A 22346-nucleotide genomic window follows, 5' to 3' on the forward strand; every position below is an offset into this window, starting at 1 on the left:
TTTCTCACTATCAACCATACGACCAATTTTTGTATCCCCTGCAAACTTTTTAATCAGTCTAAATCATTGATAGAAATCACAAAAAGCAAGGGACCTAGTACTCAGCCCTGCGGAACCCCACTGGAAACAGCCTTCCAGTCACACAAATATCAGTTGACCATTACACTTTGCTTCCTGCCACTGAGCCAATTTTGGATAAACTTGTCACTTTCCCTTGGATTCCATGGGCTTTTACTTTTCTGACCAGTCTGCCATGTGGGACCTTGTCAACAGCCTTGCTAAAATGCATGTAGACTACATAAAACACGCTACCCTCCTTGTTACCTCCTCAAATAAATTCAATCAAGTTCATCAGACATGACCTTCCCTTAACAAATCCATGTTGACTGTCCTTGATTACCGTGCCTTTCTAAATGACAATTAATGCTGTCCCTCAGAATTTTTTCCAGTAATTTTTCCACCACCGAGGTTAGGCTGACTGGCCTGTAGTTACTCGGTCTATCCCTTTCTCCATTTTTAAACAACAGTAGAACGTTAGCAGTCCTCAAGTCCTCCGGCACCACACCTGTCTGTGTGGAGTTTGCACATTCTCCCGGTGCTCCGGTTTCCTCCCACAGTCCAAAGATGTGCGGGTTAGGTTGATTGGCTATGATAAATTGACCCTTAGTGTTAGGGGGATTAAATACGTGGGGTTACGGGGATAGAGTGGGATATGTGTTGGTGTAGGGGTTACGGGGATCGGGTGGGATATGTGTCGGTGCAGGCTCGATGGGCTGAATGGCCTCTATCTGCACTGTGAGGTTTCTGTGATTCTGTGTAGCCAGAGAGGATTGGAAAATGATGGTCAGAGCCGCTGCTATTTCCTCCCTTGCTTCTTTTAACAGCCTGGGATACATTTCATCTGGGCCTGGCGATTTATCTACTTTCAAAGATGCAAAACCCCTTAATAATTCCTCTCTCATTATGTTTATCTCATGTAATATTTCAAACTCCTCAACTACTGTACAATGTCTGCATCGGTCCTCTCTTTTGTGAAGACAGACACAAATGGAAGAGCGGCATACCCATTTTTCCCTCAGAAATCATGTATTTCAGAGCTGAACATACCTGCAATTCCATTAGCTGGTCATTAATTACTTAGAAAAACAGTGATTTGTTTTTGCATTTTTCATTAAAAAATATCATGGCTTTATTTTGACTATTTCTCTTGGTTCAGATGTTGATCAACTCCTTATAAGTGGATGTCACAGTCCCTTTGGCCATCTAATTGGCACCTTCCAGTTAAACCTTTCAATGTACATCTCTTGATTCAGTGCTAGTTAATTTGGAGAAAAACACTAACAATTGCTGGCAAACCAAGTCAATGTCTTGATGCTGTTTCCCAGTTTATAATGGTGTTTAAATGTTAAGTAGAACAGCAGTTTAAAGATTTCAGTTTGTGTTAATCGATGTGCTACTTTTTGTACCACTTACTCTTCAGCTTCTTTGATTTTCAACAATGACCCACCAATTTATTCAGTAATTACACCTACAGAGGATTGTGGTTCTCTTTTTTCCCCATTCTGCTGGATTCAGTAAATTCGACCAGTTTAAAAGAAAACATAAATCCAGCATTGACCAGTTAAAAACACAAATAGAAACAGAAATTAATTTCAGGACTGGAGCATATTACAACTTTGTAAACAGTATGTTTCAGAACTTTGCAAGTTGTTATTAGCTCTTTCAGAATTACATACAGTTCTATAAGTCATTGTTAACAACAATAGCCACCATTGAACCATTAGAAAAGGGTGATATAGTTCTCATAATGAATACCCAGGGCTACAATTACTGCTGATGAGATATCTGGGCAATTTAATAGCACTGCATGTGAAAAACTATTGAAATAATTGATGTAAGCCCCCAAAGTGTGGACTGAGTGATATACACAGTCGACAACACTGGCTTGTTGTAAGAAAGACAGACCCAATAATTGAAGTAAAAACGGTTTATTCAGGCCTGGGGAGCTATGGCTCTTGCGTCCCAACACAAGGCTCCAACTCCACCGAATCTCTTGAGGTTCTCACAGTTATACAAAACTTAAGGCCCTGCCCTAAAGGCGGGGATAAGCTTATTAACATATACAGAATTATAGTTAAATTGTAATTATAAAACCATGACATTCCATTCTTCCAGTCGCTTACAAATCTCACATTTCGTTATCAGTTGGTCTTGTTACTTTCTCATGACCCGGGCCTCAATTTTATTACTTTACGATCGTCCATTTGCTGTTGTCAGATGGCTTGGTCTTTCTAAGTATTTCTCTAAGATAGTAGATCTTTCCAAAGCGGGCAATCCGCAGACTTTCTGTCTCTCTCTCTTGAATTATTTCTACAGAGCAAAAACACTTTAGTTAGTTAAAAGAATAGAACCCTATTGAGCTTCACACTTAACAAACCCTTAAGTGCAAAGGTGTCGACTCGCGTGGCCGAACCCATATATCTCTCCCTCTTTCTAAGGGGTTGTTTTGACAGTTTTAATCTCTCAGCAGTTACCCCGTAGTCCTGTTTAAACCTTATCTGGGTTTATACAACTTTTACAGACTTCTATTGTTCAACTCGGAGCACGAATTAACCTATTCCCTCCATTTTGTATATTGGTGTTACAGATGAATCCTGGTTTGTTTTACCTTATTAAATCCAATTTTTAATATCTTACTTCAATCCCCCCTTTTGACCTTTGGACAATTGCTCCAAACAGGTCAACATGTATTTCCACTTCCTGGTGTCTGCCAGAGCGTGCACTCCCTGGCCTTCTACCAGTTTAGGTTATACATGTATATATATCTTATCAATTTGGAGGCCGACTTCCCCCTCTGTGGTATGGTGGTCTTTCCTTTACGGTGGGCTTTCCTTTATGCACTCCGTCCGGTGTAACCATTCCCGGGGCCCCTTAGACCCTGCACTAATGGTTGAGGCTTTTCTGCTCAAGCCGGTCCCTCATTCCCACGTGGGGTGTGTGACGTGCCAATTCAAGACTGTCATCACACACCAGTCCTCATTCACCACCCTCCTTCTGCCACCCTCCTTCTGCCACCTCCATCTTACGGTTGGCCGGCCCGGTCTTTAATTACCATGCCCAATTAATCCCACATAATTTCAGGGCTTCCCATCGCGTCTCACACCATTTGCCTTGGAGAGGCAGGGGAGTTGTCCATTCTTAACATCGCTACCTGCCCCTCCTCAGGCTCTACTTCCTTCACCGCACCACTTTCGGCCTTACTCATTCTGGCACAAAGGCACTGGAGAAATAAAAATACACAATATATCAGAATAACAATCAAGAGGAATATCATTATGCCTTGTACCACCGAGGCGCCCACAGTCCCCGACCATCCTGGTCCCCAATTATCAAAATATGAGGAAGTGGGTGAGTTTCCTCTAATGTTGCACTAATGTCTTTCTGTTGTTTCTTTAAGCCTTCTTCTATTTTATGATAGTACTTAAAATTTCCTTCGTTTCCTGCCGTAACTTCTGCCAAGCTTCCTCTAACTTAGGAATTGCCTTTGGCTCTGGTATGACATAAGTTTCAACCCTTTTTAGTAAGTCCCATATTATCAAATGACCAGGTTTTCCTATCTGTGTAGGTATCTTTAGACCAATACAACGGTTTGCTTGGGGAATGGTATAAGCCATATCTTGATATTCATATTTCTGTTCAATTGTGGTGACACAACAGGTCCCATTGTTCCTTGATGCTACCCGGGTCCGGTGTATCCCCTTGGGTGAACCTCGAGGGTGCAATTGGTAATTTTCGCAAATCCGCACTCGGATGTGTCTCCCTCGGTGGGGGGGTGTGTGCACACCCATGTCCTTCCCTTGTGGTGGCACCCATCCACTACCACCCCCCTTTAGGTTTTATTCTTCTGTTTATTATCTTCATCCCTTTCCCAAAGTGTCTTGGTAGGGACATCATGATATTTAACCCACTTTCCCTTTGTACTTCTCCTATATTAATCACATCGTATCGGGGTTGTCCCTTCTGGGAATTGTGGGATGGCCAGTACAAAGCCAATCATCTTAGTCCATGGGGTCAGACAATCACCGGCCCGGTGTACTTGTCCCATTTTACATTCCTTACATAGGCTTTTATTTGTGTCAATCCAAGGTTCCAGATCCTTATTAGTAATCCAATCAGGGATCTGTTCATTATTTATTTGCCTCATGTTATGCTGAGCATTCGACAATATCCATGAGTCCTACGTGGCACATATTAGTTCCTTATCGGTTTGGCGAGAAGCATTATTAAGTCTATCAATAATTGTATTGATTGTTTCTGCATGGGGGGCTACTATCTCTTCCACCCCCGACAATTGCATTATTGTTTGGTTTCCCTGCCAGTGTCAATTGCTGGCTATTTCCAGTAGCTTGTTTTAGTAACTTCTCTATTTTTGCTTGTAATTCTTCTACTCCTTCGTTTACTCCTTCTATGTCCAAGCTATTAACTGTTGCTAACCCGGCCGCATACCCTGCTCCGGTCGTTTCCAATACTCCCCGTTTCTTACATCTTTGTAAGATAGATTTTTTCCTCCTGTGGATCCTCTAATTGTTTTACCCACAGGGAGTTCCAGGTTTGTTTTGTATCTCAAAAGTACTCATATTAATGGCAAGCTTAGTAACTCTATGTGCTACACTAAAATACACCTCATCCTGTGTTCTCCTTATTACTAATCCCCCTCGATAATGGCAATACTTATATTTATCCCTAGAATCAAGGCGAGGACGCTCCATCTCATTCCGGACGTCCAATGTTCCTGTAATTACAAAAAGGGGGCTGGTCGTCACCAGCCAGTTAGAATTATTCTGCTCTTATCCATTTTATCAGTTCAAAATGCTGTACATCTGGTTCATTTCTTGTTCTGTGGCTCTGTCCCCAGACACACCTGAAGATGCAAACTATGGCATATAATATCATCATCATACACAGCCTATTATCATCATACACAGCCCTATCATTGATATATGTAGTAACTCCCCTTCCCATTCTTTATATCTTCTAGTATACTCCTCACTCTGTCAAAAAGGGCACCATCTCTGGTTTACTCATTGTCTTTCTTATATATTTTTTAACTGAGTCCAGTGTTTCCACCTTCCTTTACCCGTTCCAGACCCATCTACATGAGCACGTGTCATTATTCATTAATACTTCATAAGGTCCTGACCATCTGGGTGCTAGCCCTGGTTTGGCTGGTATTATTTCTGCTATCACTTTGCTATCTATTGCGAAGACCTCCTTCTGGTCGTCCCGTGTATCCTGTTCTCGATCCCGTATAATCTGTTGGTCTTTGGCCTCATGTCTCTAACTATCTGTCCAGATTTATCTTTGGGTAACAGGACAGCTTCCCAAGCAGCCTCCCTGCCGTTTGAGACGGTGCTGCAATTAGTTTATAAGATAACTTCCATTTATCAAATCCTAATTTTCCTTCTATCACTGTGGGGAAATATTAACTCAACATTAAGAAATTTACATTTAATAATGTCCAATATCTTTAAATTCTGTTCAGTAATACTGAAGTTGTTACTTGGTGAACTCAAACAGCTGTCAGTGGAAAGGGTTAACTCCTTCGCAGGCTTTTGAAGGTGGAGCTAAACATTATTGCGTCACTTCACGCAACCCAAAAAAACATCCCTGACTGAAAGACAGTTGTGGTTTCACACTTTGATTCAACATGAACATTTGGGCTTCATTGGTCAGATTCCCTCTCTCAGTTGATCGTTTAGCTGCCCATCCTCTTGTGTGCTTTAATTTATTATTACGGACTCTTTGGGTAGGAGAGAGGTTCCTACTAATTCTTTGATTATATTCTTGTCTCTTACGGGTCTTCTCCTGGTGTCATATATCCCTGCCTACTCCCGCTATCATGTAATCAGACACCACCCCAAAGGCATTCCGACTATCTATATAGGTTTACACATTTTCCTTTGGCTACCCCCCTTTGATCAAATCCTGTATAGGCTGGGCCATTTCTACTTTGTTTCCCGGGCCTGCCTGTTTGTTTGACTTATAATCTGGGGGCCAGTACACTTCATTCGCTTTAGGGTCGACTAAAGCTCCTACTTCTCGCAGTATATCTATCCCTAGGATTGTTCCTTCGGTGTTCTCGCATACCCACAACTGTGTAGGTATTATTATTATAGCCAATTTCTAGTAAGACTGTTTCGCTCTTATAAGCCCTGATTCTTCGTCCACCGATTCCTGCTATACTAACTGAAAGTTTCGTTCGGGGTAAGGGTAAGTCTGTCAATGAGATTGTGGCTCCTGTGTCTATTAACATTTTGCACTGTCGGCCCCCTACCAATGCATCAACAAACACCCTCGGATCCCCCTCCCCTCTCTGGCGCGGTCCCTTCCTGCTGCCATCCCTAGAAGCTTGCGAGCAATCAAAGCACGCAGCCAGTCCTAATGCCCCTCCCATCTGTTTTTGGGCATTTGTCTCTTCCCTTGTGTCACTATGTATCCTAGGTAGACTACTTCATCCTTCCCTACCTATACCTTTCTAAGGTTTAACTCTAGTCCCGCCTTCTATAAGGCTTCCAGTACCATAGTCAATTAAATATTGTAGAGGGACCTGCCACTATCGGATATTCTTGCGGAGTTGAGTTATCTTATTCAATTTGGACTACACCAATTTACATCAACCAGAATTTCACTGTGGCCACAATGAAAGTCTGGTTTTAATAGGTTAATTTACCTCATAACTCCAAGGTTAGATCTTAGACTGAAACTTAATCTTTCATTAAACAAACTTTTTGTTGCTCTTCTCAGTTTTTACACTCCAACTTAACTTAACTTGTAATAGGTTTTTTTCATTCTGAGGGCACAATCTTATTTGCACATTCTTAAACTTCCAAAATCCCCGACAAGACAAAGGGGTTAAATGCTTTTACTTTAACACAGAGAAGTGGGTGGAGCTACAACACACAGCAGACAGTTCTTTTTCTTAACGGACAGATTTTCAGACAAAGGAATATTGAATCCTCTTAAACATTCCTAATCAGGAAAACATCCACACTCACACATTTTTATACAAACTGTAATTTCAGCATATGTCTAAGGTTCCTTTCACTCAGCAAATCTCGTGTTTTACTTGTCTTGGTACAGATGCTAATAACTTCCATGTTGGTAAAGCTTTAAGTTTATCTTTTCCTTCCTTTTTAAATCTGACTCAACAGCTTTCCCTAGTTTCCAAATCCCTGTTTGTTTGTTTTTTTTGCTGGGGTTTCAAATTGGTTCGCCTGCAAATTAGATCTTTTTCCTACTTTATCTCTCCCTTCTGTTTCAATTCCTTACATTATCTGTTGCCTCTTTATCTTTAGCTCCTCCCCACCAAGCCTTTGGCTCTCTGCACTGTTTCTTTTTATTTTCCAGGAGTCGGGTTATAGAATCCAGGTCCCTTGAGGATTCTTCTTCCACCTTCTTAGTCATAACTAACTGCTATGTTTCACGCATAATTCACGATGTTGAGGAATTAGGTTTGTACGCTACGTTGTTCGCCCCATAGCGTCACCTTCATTAGTTTCTTGCTTTCTATTAGTCACTTCGTTTCGTTAGACACACACCAACCCTTTAGTCCCGAGGTTTTGGTACTGTGGGGTCTGTAGCTCCCGGCGTCCTACTTGATCCTGGCCGTCACGTGGGACTACTGTCCTCTTAATTCAGGCTCAGGCTAGGTGCTGGGGACAGACCTCACCCTTGTCCGTTCTCACCTCCTTATGACCGCAGGGTTTTATCTCATTCACTCACCACGGTGCACCCATTCATTCAATTGTTGAGATTTCGCCGTCTCACGGATAAAGAGGATTTCCCGCCTCCCCGGGGTAGGGGTCTTTCCGCCCCTGTCGGTTCGCCTACCTACGGCTAAATGAGGACTTCTCTGCCTCCCGGGGTTTTTCCGCCCCGTCGGTTCGCCTACCTACGGCTAAATGAGGACTTCTCTGCCTCCCGGGGTTTTCCCGCCCCGTCGGTTCGCCTACCTACGGCTAAATGAGGACTTCTCTGCCTCCCGGGGTTTTCCGCCCCTGTCGGTTTGCCGCTATACGGCTTAGGGAACACCTTATCCCTATCTTTTTAACCGCCTTCAATTAAGGGTGTCTTTCTTTTTATAGTTCTTTTATACGTCGATTCTGACTCACCGTCTCGCCAGCGATTAACCCCTAATTTTACAGGTGGTAATTAAAACATACTCACCCGTCTTAGGTTAACGCTGTCCGAGAGTCTGGTTCAGAACGCGAATCCCATCCTCGTCGCCAATTGATGTAAGCCCCCAAAGTGTGGACTGAGTGATATACACAGTCGACAACACTGGCTTGTTGTAAGAAAGACAGACCCAATAATTGAAGTAAAAACGGTTTATTCAGGCCTGGGGAGCTATGGCTCTTGCGTCCCAACACAAGGCTCCAACTCCACCGAATCTCTTGAGGTTCTCACAGTTATACAAAACTTAAGGCCCTGCCCTAAAGGCGGGGATAAGCTTATTAACATATACAGAATTATAGTTAAATTGTAATTATAAAACCATGACATTCCATTCTTCCAGTCGCTTACAAATCTCACATTTCGTTATCAGTTGGTCTTGTTACTTTCTCATGACCCGGGCCTCAATTTTATTACTTTACGATCGTCCATTTGCTGTTGTCAGATGGCTTGGTCTTTCTAAGTATTTCTCTAAGATAGTAGATCTTTCCAAAGCGGGCAATCCGCAGACTTTCTGTCTCTCTTGAATTATTTCTGCAGAGCAAAAACACTTTAGTTAGTTAAAAGAATAGAACCCTATTGAGCTTCACACTTAACAAACCCTTAAGTGCAAAGGTGTCGACTCGCGTGGCCGAACCCATATATCTCTCCCTCTTTCTAAGGGGTTGTTTTGACAGTTTTAATCTCTCAGCAGTTACCCCGTAGTCCTGTTTAAACCTTATCTGGGTTTATACAACTTTTACAGACTTCTATTGTTCAACTCGGAGCACGAATTAACCTATTCCCTCCATTTTGTATATTGGTGTTACAGATGAATCCTGGTTTGTTTTACCTTATTAAATCCAATTTTTAATATCTTACTTCAATAATTCCATTATATTTTCATTTGACGCTATCTGCACTGCAAGATGCAGTATAATTCAAGGGTTGAAACTTTTTAATGGAAAATAGTTTACATTGATTTTTCATGAATAACCTATTGACATCAATTTTCCATGTATTCTGTAAAACACCAAAATCCTAGAACTTTGATTGCCCAACAGGTTCTATAATGATGCACATTCCCTTATACATAAATTTTCTTTCATTTTAAAACACTTGAGACTCTACAGTTTTTTCTAAGGCATGTAATACTTTTTCATAAAGGTACGAAATACACAAAGTACCAGCAGATGAGATTCTTTATTTATCAGACTCATGTTGATAAATACCATGGGCTAGAAATTTGTGTGGCTCACACGTTAACGGCAGGAGATGGCGTTAAAGTGCTGTCGACAGCTGTAACGACAGCTGATGCCGGTTCCAGCGCCGCATGCCAGATTGGTGGTGCCCGTAGTACTGCCGGTAACCTTGATCGCCAGGGAGCTCGCCATGATGGAAATCGTGACGTCAGTGAGTGTGCAACATTCACTGGATGCCCGACCTCCCAACTTTGTTTTAGCCAAGGTTCTTACTGGCTAGAGAAAACAACGACAGCTTCAGGTGGCATGCAGAAGCTGGCTACAGTGATGATATTTAAAGGGATCTTCACCAATCACTCGCACCTGTCAGGTTTGTGAAGTTTGAGTGGCTGTGTGCTAATTCTTGCTACTGCAAGAGTTTTGCTTAGTCATTTCAAGGTTCTTTGGTATTAGGGAATGTTCTGGCAGGTACAAAGTTCCCTCAATATTTTTGAAAGGCTCCAAAGTACAACACTTGCTAAAAATCACTCACTCACTTAATGTGCAGTTGGTGTGTGACCACAGACAGTGAATCATCAATGTCAATGCCAGCTATCCTGGCAGCAGCCACAATACCTTCATCCTGTGCCACACTCCCACTCCAAATATGAACCTGAATTCCACAATGCGAAACATTGCAGTCTGACCAGTATGAAAAACCTCTTATTTCCAGATACAGTCCTCTTGGAAGCTCCTAGTTGACCACATTTACTTGAAAGAAAAGTCGATAGTTACACAAATTAATAAGGATATATACGCATTATACTTTATGGGAGGAGAAATCAATCTGAAATTAATAAAATGGCATTCCCTTTTAAATACTTTACATAACCAATTCCCCCTCACTTTCCCAGGGTAGCCCTGTGCACTAGTAGAAGGCAATACTGCTTAATAACCACAAATTGGTACTTCAGGGATTAAAGTGATTGCTTCCAAACCAGTCTGAACTCAAATCTCTCTGGTCAGAATGCAATGATTTGTCAGATCTTCTGTCTACGAGGTAAAGCACCTAAAAATAGCAGTGTTCAGCCTTGGCTAGAGGCAAAAACTGATCTGCTGCTTGGCCTACTGCAAGTTAGTCTGTTGATTGTTATTGAGCAATACTTGTAGCATTGAATGAAAATTTCACGGCCTGGACAGTTTGTCTATATTCCCAGATGAAGTGGATCAAATGGAGGTAAAAGGCTTTGTAGAAAGGCAAGTTGTGGAGAAAAATTTGAGTGTGAATAAAGAAAATAAAAAGCAATGTACTGGTACTTTAACTTGGCTAATGAACTTTTCTCTCTGTAATATGTGACATTACAAGTGTAAATGTAAATTATATAATAAGTCAGTGCATGCAGGACTATTCTCAATCTGAAGAACACTGGATTTTATATTAGATATACGATCGACTTCACAGAACAGTGTGGACAGTTAATCCATATGATTAAGATAAAAATCCTTTACAGGAAAACAAGTCAAAATCTAATGATTGATCGCATTTGGAAAAGTGAATGTGATCTGCCTCATTACTTTAGTTGCATGATGAAATGGAACGTAACACAGACAGTGATTTATACAACATGCATGACATTCACTGGGTTAGTAAAGGTATTCTAAACCATAACAAAATATTTCAGACCATACAGCAATAATGTAAAACATTGGCAACGACCAGGAATAGTATAAAATGGAAGTCAAGATTGTTATCTTAAAAAGACTAGCTAAATAGATTTATTCTGTAATAGTTTCTTCAAAATATGTTCTTTGGTGCAAGTATGTAAATTAGATTCTTATGTGTGGCACTGAAGCCACAGTGGTTGTGACATTTAGCAAGCTGAGATTATCCAGTTACAGTTTTTAGTAAGTCCACCTGGTAGATGGCTAATTCAAGTCTAAATAGCCCTGATTTAAACAAGATCAAAAACCATAAAATGAATTAATTACAGCTATCACTTTTAGCTAAGTGAAATGAAATAGAGGTGAGCTATTTTTAGATGCTTTATCTCACTGACAAAAGAAGAAATGACGCATCATCACACTTTTGCGAGGCGGATTTGAGTGTCCGCCTGCTCCAGCACTTTAATCTTTGGGTTGCCAGGCTGCGGTTATAAGCAGTATTTTCTTGGATTAGTCTTATTTTTTAGTGCACAAGGCTGCTGGGAAGGTAAGGAAACTGGTTATGTAAAATATTCCAAATGAAATTATATTAAATTTAGATTGAGTTCATGTTGGTCAGATAAACAAAGTATTGTCTATATATCCATATTAATCTAGATAATATCATTGTTTCTTGACTGAATTCACTGTAATTCTCAACTCCTACATCTATTGATGAGACTCCATTTCTCTGAATTGCAAAAGCATCAATTTGGTCATCAGAACTTTTTTGGAAGGGAGAGAAAGTATTTTGTGTTCATCCAGATGTATGCATGCTAACATTAAGAAATTAAACATTTTTCCATCTTTTGGTAACAGTATTAGCATTAAGCACTCCCTGGTAAGTTATAACATGCATCAGTTGGTAAAGCTCCTTGTATCCGTGTTGATATGTGTTGGTGGCATCATAAACATAAGTGGGAAGATTTCTTCTTGTTGCCATTCCTATCAAAATCATAAAACCATTCTTTTAGAATCTTTCCACTATGTTTAGAATGTCGCTAATAAGTAGGGACGAGTGAAAATCTTCCTCAGCCTGTCTTAACTTAAGACTTGGAAGAGTCCCTTCTCCTGCACCAGTGTGATATTTCCAACTCCCATATGAGTCATCTTTGTGCCATCTCTCAGTGAGACTGACTATTTGCTGCCAGTTGTTGCTGGATTATGAGCAGTTTTGTGCTGTGTTCTATCATCCACTAAAAACTGGGTTATGACTGAGAACTTAAATTTATGGCAAAGGTTTTCAAACTGGGTTCTGCGAATCTTATGGGGTTCATGAGCAGGTCCTAGGGCACCTGTGAGGCCAACCGATTTCTATCTATCTGGGGCTGGGTATGCTGCATGGCTCAAGAGTTCTGTATTTGTATTTGTTGACTTGCTAACACATTGAGTTAATTTTACCCTAACCCGCCTGATGGGAACCCAATGAGATCTGATCAGCCGCACATTTTCCTTTGCATTGAAGCTTGTTTCTGTTGCTGTTTACTAATAATAAAGTGTGGTAAACCACTGTTATCGTTCACTACCGTTACACTATGGTTATCACTGTTATATCGTTACACTATGGTTATAACTGTTTACACTGTTGTATCACTACACGAGGTCGCCTCTTGCCACGCTGTTATACCTGGGCTGACCACTGCTGACTCCGCCCATAGCACCGCCTACTTGCCCAGGTATAAAGGTGGTCGACTGGCTGGTATTCCTCCTTGTTGGATCCGATCACCCACGAGGGTGGGCTCTGTTATTTAGCCAATAAAAACCTATAGTTACTTTCTTACCTCGTCGCTTTTCATTGGATGAATTGATAGGTATATCAATTTTATTGGCTAAATTTTTTAAATGTCTAACGAACCGTCAGACGCCCAGCTACAACAGCCACAGCAGCCGGCCTGGCTGCGAGCCCTCCGACCGCCATACCTGGATCTAAACCCACAGGCAGCAAACTCAGCCCTCGACTTCAAACACTGGCTGAGCTGTTTCGAATCCTACCTGGGAGAATCCGGCGTGCCTCAGAGATCCAAACTAAGAGTGCTGACCGCCCAAGTGAGCCCTAAAGTATTCGCACTCATACAGGACCTTACTACATACGAGGCCGCCATCAACCTGCTGAAACAGCAGTACCGGAGCCCGGTAAATTCTATGTATGCCAGACACCTCCTAAGATCCCGCCCGCAACAGCCAGGAGAGTCTGTAGATGAATTTTTACGGGCGCTACAAACACTCGGCAGGGACTGTGACTTTAAAGCGGTAACGGCTGCAGAAAATACTGAAGAGAATATCCGCGATGCCTTCGTGAAAGGCCTTCGGTCCGACTACTCACGGCAAAGACTGCTCGAATCAAAGGACCTCGACCTGAACACAGCTGCAGCCCTTGCCCGCTCCCTGGAAGTGGCCCATCGGGACCTCGAGGCGTATTCCAGGTACTGTACTGCGCGACCCTGGGACTCCGGCCCGACCCCGGCCGCAATACCCCTCGCAACGCCGCCTCCGGGACCTACCTCAGCGTCGGCGTCCCAGAACCGATCGGGACCGCCACCCCCGGTACCGGCTGCAACATCGGACCCCCGCGATCGGGCCGTCGGCTGCTTCTTCTGTGGCCAGGCGAAACACCCGAGGACGCGCTGCCCTGCGAGAAACGCAACTTGCTCCCATTGCCAGAAGAAAGGCCACTTCGCTAAGGCCTGCAGGGGGAGAGCCACAGACGCCAGCAGTGCCTCATGCGAATTGTGGGGGCGGCCATCTTTCATCCAGGCCACAGATGCCAGTATCTCCTCGTGTGAGTCGTGGGGGCGGCCATCTTTGATCAAGGCAACCAACACCAGCAATGCCTCATGTGAGTTGTGGGGGCAGCCATCTTATTCAACCTCGTGGGCGCCGCCATTTTGTCCACCACAGTCGACCGCCACCTTGTCGCCAGACCCAACCACCACCTCACCCGCAGACTACAGCAGCTCGCTCAGCCATACACTAGCCTCCGTCACACTGGACCAAGCTCGCCCGCATCACCTGTCCAAGTCCATGATGGACATCAAAGTAAACGGCCACGCCACGACCTGCCTGTTCGACAGCGGAAGCACGGAGAGTTTCATACATCCAGACACGGTGAGCCACTACTCCCTCACTGTCCGGCCAACGCGCAACCGGATCTCGATGGCATCGAGGTCCCATTCTACAGACATCAGCGGCTACTGTATTGTGACCCTGTCGGTTAGGGGCACGGAGTATAAAAATTTTAAACTCCTCGTCCTGCCCCAGCTCTGCGCTGCCGTCCTACTAGGGCTGGACTTCCAATCCCACCTGCAAAGTGTTACTTTGGCATACGGTGGACCCCTCCCCCCACTCAGTCGACAACCAGCAGCCTTTAAACCGCCCACCGCATACCACCTGCGGCCTATCCACCCTCAAGGTCCCGCCCCCCTCCCTGTTCGCTAACCTCACCCGCGACTGTAAACCCGTCGCCACCAAGAGTAGGCGGTACAGCGCCGGGGACAGAGCTTTTATTAGCTGTGAGGTGCAGCGTCTCCTGAAGGAGGGCATCATCGAGAGGAGCAACAGCCCCTGGTGTGCCCAGGTCGTAGTCGTTAAGACCGGCGATAAAAACCGCCTAGTCATCGACTACAGCCAAACCATAAACCGGTACACCCAGCTGGACGCATACCCCCTTCCCCGCATATCTGATATGGTCAATCAGATTGCGCAGTACCGGGTATTCTCCACCATCGACCTTAAGTCGGCCTATCACCAACTCCCTATCCGCCCTGAGGACCGCCAGTATACAGCCTTCGAGGCGAACGGCCGCCTCTACCACTTCCTTAGGGTTCCCTTCGGCGTCACCAACGGGGTTTCGGTCTTCCAAAGGGAGATGGACCGGATGGTTGACCAGAACGGGCTGCACGCCACGTTCCCCTATCTAGATAACGTCACCATCTGCGGCCGCGACCGGCAGGACCACTATGTTAATCTGGAAAGATTCCTCCGTACGGCCCAACGGCTGAACCTCACCTACAATAAGGAGAAATGTGTGTTTAACACCTCGCGCCTTGCCATCCTCGGCTGCGTAGTAGAGAACGGAGTCATCGGCCCCGACCCCGAAAGAATGCGCCCCCTCATGGAGCTTCCCCTCCCCCACTGTCCAAAGGCGCTGAAGAGAACCCTGGGGCTCTTCGCCTACTATGTCCAATGGGTGCCAAACTATGCGGACAAAGCCAGACCCCTCATGAAGTCCACCTCCTTCCCCCTGATGGCAGAAGCGTGCGCAGCCTTCTCCCTCATTAAGGGAGACATTGCTAAGGCCACAATGCATGCGGTGGATGAGTCTATCCCTTTCCAAGTGGAGAGCGATGCATCCGACTTCGCCCTAGCCGCAACCCTCAACCAGGAGGGGAGACCGGTGGCCGCCTTCTCAAGGACCCTCCAGGGCCCTGAGATCCGACACTCTTCGGTCGAGAAGGAGGCCCAGGCGATCGTGGAGGCTGTACGACGCTGGAGGCATTACCTGGCAGGCAAACGATTTACCCTCCTCACCGACCAGCGTTCGGTCGCTTTTATGTTTAATAACAAGCTGAGGGGCAAAATCAAGAATGACAAGATCTTGAGGTGGAGAATCGAGCTCTCCACCTATGATTATGATATCTTGTACCGGCCTGGTAAACTGAATGAAACCCCAGATGCTCTATCACGAAGTACATGCGCCAACGTGCAAACTGATAGACTGCAGACCCTCCACAACGACCTCTGCCACCCCGGGGTCACCAGATTTTACCACTTCATTAAGGCCCGCAACCTGCCATACTCCATCGAGGAGGTCAGGACCATGACCAGGAACTGCCAAACCTGTGCCGAATGCAAACCGCATTTCTTTAGGCCGGACAGAGCAAGCCTGATCAAGGCCACCCGCCCCTTCGAGCGCTTGAGCATCGATTTTAAGGGGCCCCTCCCGTCCTCTGACCGTAATGTGTACTTCCTCAACATCATTGATGAGTACTCCCGTTTCCCCTTTGCCTTCCCCTGCCCAGACATGACCAGCACCACGGTCATCAAATGCCTGAACGACCTCTTCGCCTTGTTCGGGTTCCCGAACTATATACATAGCGACCGGGGCTCCTCCTTCATGAGCGAGGAACTTCGCCAGTTCCTATTAGCGAGAGGTATCGCTGCAAGCAGGACCACCAGCTACAACCCCCGAGGGAACGGCCAGGTGGAAAGAGAGAACGCGACTGTCTGGAAGGCCGTTCTCTTAGCCTTAAAGTCTAAGGGCCTCCCAACCTCTCGCTGGCAGGAAGTCCTCCCGGCAGTGCTGCATTCCATCCGGTCACTGCTTTGCACTGCCATTAACGCCACCCCCCATGAACGAATGTTTGTTTTCCCCAGGAAATCGACTACGGGAACCACGCTGCCAACTTGGCTGACTTCTCCGGGGCCCGTCTTACTGCGAAAGCATGTGAGGGCCCATAAAACGGACCCCCTGGTCGAGAGGGTGGTCCTCCTGCACGCCAACCCCCAGTACGCCTACGTGGCATACCCAGACGGGCGGGAGGACACAGTCTCCTTATGAGACCTTGCACCCTCGGGCACCCCTGAGACACCACCGTTACCCCCCACCACCCCCCCAAATCCAGCCCAGGTAGACGGCATGCCGGAACCCCACGAGCCTTCGTCAACCACGCAGACACCAGCATTAACACCGGAGACTGCAACACCGCCGCCGCTGCTGCGCCGATCAGAAAGACTTACGAGGCCTCCGGACAGACTGACATACCCGAACTGGTAGTACACTTCACCCCGCCGGACTCAAATCTAAACAAGGGGTGAATGTGGTAAACCACTGTTATCGTTCACTACCGTTACACTATGGTTATCACTGTTATATCGTTACACTATGGTTATCACTGTTTACACTGTTGTATCACTACACGAGGTCGCCTCTTGCCACGCTGTTATACCTGGGCTGACCACTGCTGACTCCGCCCATAGCTTCGCCTACTTGCCCAGGTATAAAGGTGGTCGACTGGCTGGTATTCCTCCTTGTTGGATCCGATCGCCCATGAGGGTGGGCTCTGTTATTTAGCCAATAAAAACCTATAGTTACTTTCTTAACTCGTCGCTTTTCATTGGATGAATTGATAGGTATATCATAAAGCATGTTTTCTGCAGTGATATCACTCTTGCTTTGGAGTAGCTGAAGCTGCGTTTTGAAATTTAGGGTGGGGGGAGGCCCATGTTTCCTTCAAGATGACAGTGTAAAAATGCCATTGTCTTCGGAGGGTGAGTGTGGAAATTGGGGTGGGGCCCAGACATGCCAGGAAGACCCTGCCCTTTTTCTACTGAGCTGCATTTCCATTTGAAAAGCAGGAAGGAGCATAATGCACCAGTCCACAAATGGGTGGACTTGTGCTGCCAAAAAAATTAGGGAAAGGTTATATGATATATTCCCTTCAAGGTGTTTATTTAGAAAGGAACTGGCAGAGACTCCAAGGTGAACATTTGTAATATTTGTGGCTGTTAGCTATATTGAAGACTTCAGAGTTTAATTATTTCCACTCTTTAAATAGCTCCCGCAGGAGAATTTGTTTCACTGCGGCGTACTGTACGATGAAGATTTGGCCTACGCACCCTTCAAAGCCCGGATGCAACTGGAAGAAGATGTAAAAATTTACCTGGAGGATGAAGTAGAGTTGATCAATGTCCCTGTGCCCCAGTTCAAAGGTGGTGATGCTGCCGATATCATCCATGACTTCCAGCGGGTGAGTGCTGACCTAGATACATATGGCCATAATAAACATGTAAGTAATTTAGTTATTAAAAAATGTAAGTTAAATGTAAAAAAATAATTGCAACAAGTAAAAAAACCCAAAAAGATTCTATTATCATTGTTGGAGTGTGTGCTGTTACTTGCCAGAATTCAAACAGTATCTGATTCTAAGCTTATTAGTGGTGCTACAAGTGCTCTGTGCCCCAGTGGAGGGATACAGATGCGCTGTCATTTTTGATCCTTTGGCCCCTCATAATTTCCCAAACTCAGCCCAGTGCGTTAAAATGTTAAGCAAAGGGCAAGTGCTTCCTCACAAGGAGGAAGGGAAAAATCAAAGCGTGGGCATGTTCTAGAATACTTACTAGAAGCTGGTTTCAGAGCAACATTCATGGGATCCCAGGAGTGTGTTGTCCACCTACGTTGGTTTGAGATGACACGCAAGGTGACGTAAGAAAACTACTAGGCACTTAGTCTGAGTATAAAGCTTTAATCAACTGTTTTTCAACATGGAGATCTAGTTGTGTCCTTCACTAGTTCCTGAGCAAGCTGGGCCCATGCCCGAGTATTTATACTCTCCCTGGACAGTGCCACCAACAGGCCACCCAGTATTACTTCATAAGTCATTTCCACATGAATGACAAGATTCATGTCACAAGGCATCTTAGAAAATTGCACTCCCAATGCAGAACTCCGAGTCTCAGTAACGCATGTTAGGAGTTTAGGTGTGGCGTAACACAGGAAGACTTTTCTGTCTAATAATTAAATTCTACACTGGGAGGGTGAATTTGTTAAATCCAACCTACAGTGCAGAGAGACCAATGTGGGAAAAGGAGGGAAAATAATTTCCAAAATAGAAACTATATTTGCTTTTTTGTAGAGGTTGACTGCTTACCATGACCTCTCTCTGGATAAATGCTACGTCATTGAACTCAACACCACCATTGTAATGCCGCCTCGCAATCTCTGGGAACTGCTTGCCAACGTTAAGGTAAGTAATTCTTTTTTGTGCTTTAAGACTTGTTAAATATTTAATCTGAATACTGTATAAATGAGAAATGTTCTATTTAGTAATAATGATTTTCAACTTAGCGCATGGAAATTTAAATCAGCGCTTTCGATAACGGGCAGCTGATCTGCAACGGCAATTTTACACCGGGCAGCAAGTTGAAACTCTACCCTGATGTTGCAAAAGACCCGAGGAGCGAAATTGTACTGAGAGATTTGTGGAACAAACGTGTTAATACCTTCGATTGAAATTCCTTTGTTCATTGTTTTAACATTGGCACCAACCTATTTATTTTAAAACAATAGCAAAATACCGTGGATGCTGGAAATCCAAAATAACAACAGAAAATGCGGGAACTATTTATTTTAAATGCAATTTTAATTCCCCAGATTATTTTCGCTGCTGCCTTACCTGTCATGGTTCCTCACCCCTGTTAGTAAATGATGCTTATGATGAGGTTTCTTGTTAATGTCACCTGCGTGGAGACAAACACAGGATGAGAGACTTCATTAAAGTAAAGCTGTGAGGGACCATTTCCCCCTCCTTCCAAGTACAAAAACGGGTGCTAACTCGAGAACAGACTGTCCCAATGTGCAATTATCATTTTTTTGAGTTAACATTCAGATCATTAATCTTCACAGAAGGGAACCTACCTGCCACAGACTTACGTTATTCAGGAGGAGATGGAAGTCACAGAACAAATCAGCAACATGCAGCAACTGGGTACCTTTATCCCCAGGCTGTGCAATGGAAAAGAAACCTACAAACTGAAACGCAGGAATGTTAAGAGAAGTAAGCCCTGCAACTTTTACACTGTTGCTCCCAGTGTGGGTTCTCAGTCTCGTTCAAGGTGAATGGCACTCACCTGAGACATGAGTGCTGATCTGAGCTCAGCTGACAGCAGATAAATTTGTTATAAGGAGCTATGGGTGATTTAATTTTATTTGTTTCCTCCACAAAAGTAATAGCTCTACTATTGCGTGAGACAGTAATGTCAAGCACTGCTGAAACTCATTAAAATACAGTCAATAGATCTGAAGTACTAGCCACCACTCTGATTCAACGTGTGACTACAAGATTGTGATTGAAGGGATAAGTATTTTGACTAAAACTTTAGAATCAAACTCCACTTTGTTGAAGCACCCTTATTGGAAATATTGACAAGTAGAGAAATGAAACTGATTGGCGGTTGACTGGGCCTAATAGGGACAGTGCTACATTTAACAGCTGATATAGCCTCACAGTGACCTAAGCATGATGTAAAAATATGAATCAGCCAGACCGGCGTGAGCTCCTATTGAGTAAATATCACACTTTAAGTAATACACTGAAAGAAGCTGGCACAGTATCAAATGAAGCATCAAATGCCATTGCTTCAGGCTGAATTCACAGTTCTAAGAGAAAAGTGGGGAGGTGAAATGAAAGGACAATGAAAGAGATTGTGTTATCCAGCGGGAAAGACTCAGGGTAAGAGTAGTTCTTGGTACAGCTTGCACCATGAAGCCTTCATGTGGCTCTGACCACACACAAAGAGATGAAATATGGGACAACTTCAACACATTTTTTCTCTTAAGGGCAATGAGCAGAGCAAATGATCATACTGTTTCAGGCCAGTTATATCATTGAGAGTTGTGATAAACCATCTCGCAAGAAAATTTAATATGATGACTGTGTTTCTTTAAATTGATTATACAGTAATAATATGTATAGTCTGGACAACTACAAAATGAGCGTGTTCACAATAACAAATTTGGATCTTTAAACAGAAAATGTATTTGTTACTATGGGGAAACAATCTGATCGCTTAATGAAGCAAAAAAGCATATAAACAATATAATCTGTATATGAAAATTTTTACATCTGCATGCATTTCCTGGCAACTTGTTCAAAAAATTCTATGTCCACATTTATAGTGGGAAATGACTGTGTAACCTTGTTAAACTGTCATATTCTCCCTTAGCACCATCACTGGTGGGAGGATGTAATTACAATATGACATTTTACACAGGCTGTTTCCATTATAGATGTGGACATAGGAATTTATAATGTAAATATAAATAAACAGAGAATGTAGGATTTTAAAGTGGGGACTGAATTCTATCTGCCTTCCCTGATCTAATTTACCCCTGCTATCTAACCCTGCTTCACTCAGTGACTACACTCAATATTGATCACTGTGTGCAATGACAGGAGAGAAAATATGAAAAAGATGAGTATAGTGCAAAAATAATTTGTTCAAAAAATAATTAAAGTTAAAAAATCTTCCTCTTTAAATTGAACCATGGACGGACATGTGCATTTATAGAATGTACCAGTAATGATTTCACTTTTGTTTCAGCCATTGAGAAGCGTGATGTCAAGAACTGCCAACGTATACGACACTTTGTAAACATATTTGTGGTTGAAACATCCATCTGCGAAAAGGACTGAAGTAATGGAGCCAATAGCTTACAGTATCTGTGTTATTCAAGGCACAGCTGCTTGCACTCACTCTTGCACTCAAGGTCAATAATGTATTAGTTTCCTGTACTTTTGTTCACGTTTCTGTGATTCTGTAATGCTGCTATTTAAGTGGTCACAGTTGCATTTTAACATTGCATTAGTTGCTTTTTACAGTCTTACATGCCTTTATGCTGAAGAATAACTCAGAACACAAAGGATAGCCTCTCCTTCCCTCCTTTAACACTGCATGGCTGAATCTGTTGAAAATTTGAATTGGGAGTCTATATTTCACAGCATCAACAAAAAGTTTCAGTTGAAAATAACAAAACTATTAATTCAACCAAAATTAGAAAAGAGAAATGTACATCTGAGCCAAAAATGAATGTTGTGTGTATTTAGGTTGTAAATGCAGCATAACAGTAAATAACATGCCTAAGAAAATAAAATTGATGATTCAAAAATGGGCTCAAATGTTTCTTCTTGTCTCCATCTCCCTCTCACTGTTTCTTCAGTGCAGATGTGGGCTGTTTGTCAGACATGTTGTGGGTGCAATGCCCATGGTCACACAGTTGCAGAAATTTGTCCTGTTCAGCCCTACTGTGCTGAACCCATATAGAACGCTGAGAACCAAATTGAGTGCAGAGCATGTTTTTGTTTCAAAGAACAGGCCCATCATTCATTTTTCCTTCTGCAATGTTCATCATGCCCATACTCCAGCAGGAGATACATTCAAGCTGCAACTTACACTCGAGAGCCTTATACTGTATTCCAAAAGGCTGCACACACAAAATCTTTGTAACACACCTCCCCTGCATGATTCATGGTTACTTACTGAAACAAAGGATGGACTTCAGGATGGTCACATACCTCCCAATAATGAGATCTCTACTTTGGGAAATGCAGCAGTGTGGTGACCTTGGGCAACTGTATTCTGCTGCTGTTGCTATTCAGTGGGCGAAAAAGGTGCATCAATCACTTGTTTGATATGTGTGGGTGGCACATTGGCTGAAACTGCAGATGACCTCTACGCTTGCTTGAAAGATGGTAAGAA

The 22346-nt window shown here is 43.7% G+C and overlaps 1 protein-coding gene across 1 annotated transcript in view; it reads left to right on the forward strand.

Annotated features, from left to right (window-relative positions):
• Positions 1–21756, forward strand: part of LOC147115886 (integral membrane protein 2C-like) — a 58267-nt gene extending 36511 nt beyond the window's left edge. Inside the window, exons 3-6 of the mRNA XM_085990539.1 lie at positions 17648–17839; positions 18725–18835; positions 19495–19645; positions 21192–21756. Coding sequence (XP_085846665.1) covers positions 17648–17839; positions 18725–18835; positions 19495–19645; positions 21192–21283 — 546 coding nt within the window. The 3' untranslated portion in view covers positions 21284–21756. The remainder of the gene's footprint in view (positions 1–17647; positions 17840–18724; positions 18836–19494; positions 19646–21191) is intronic.
• The last annotated feature ends 590 nt before the right edge of the window (positions 21757–22346 follow it).

Source organism: Somniosus microcephalus, chromosome 6 (assembly GCF_052327205.1).
Source record: "Somniosus microcephalus isolate GS21.2 chromosome 6, FLI_Smic_1.0, whole genome shotgun sequence".
NCBI lineage: Eukaryota > Metazoa > Chordata > Chondrichthyes > Squaliformes > Somniosidae > Somniosus > Somniosus microcephalus.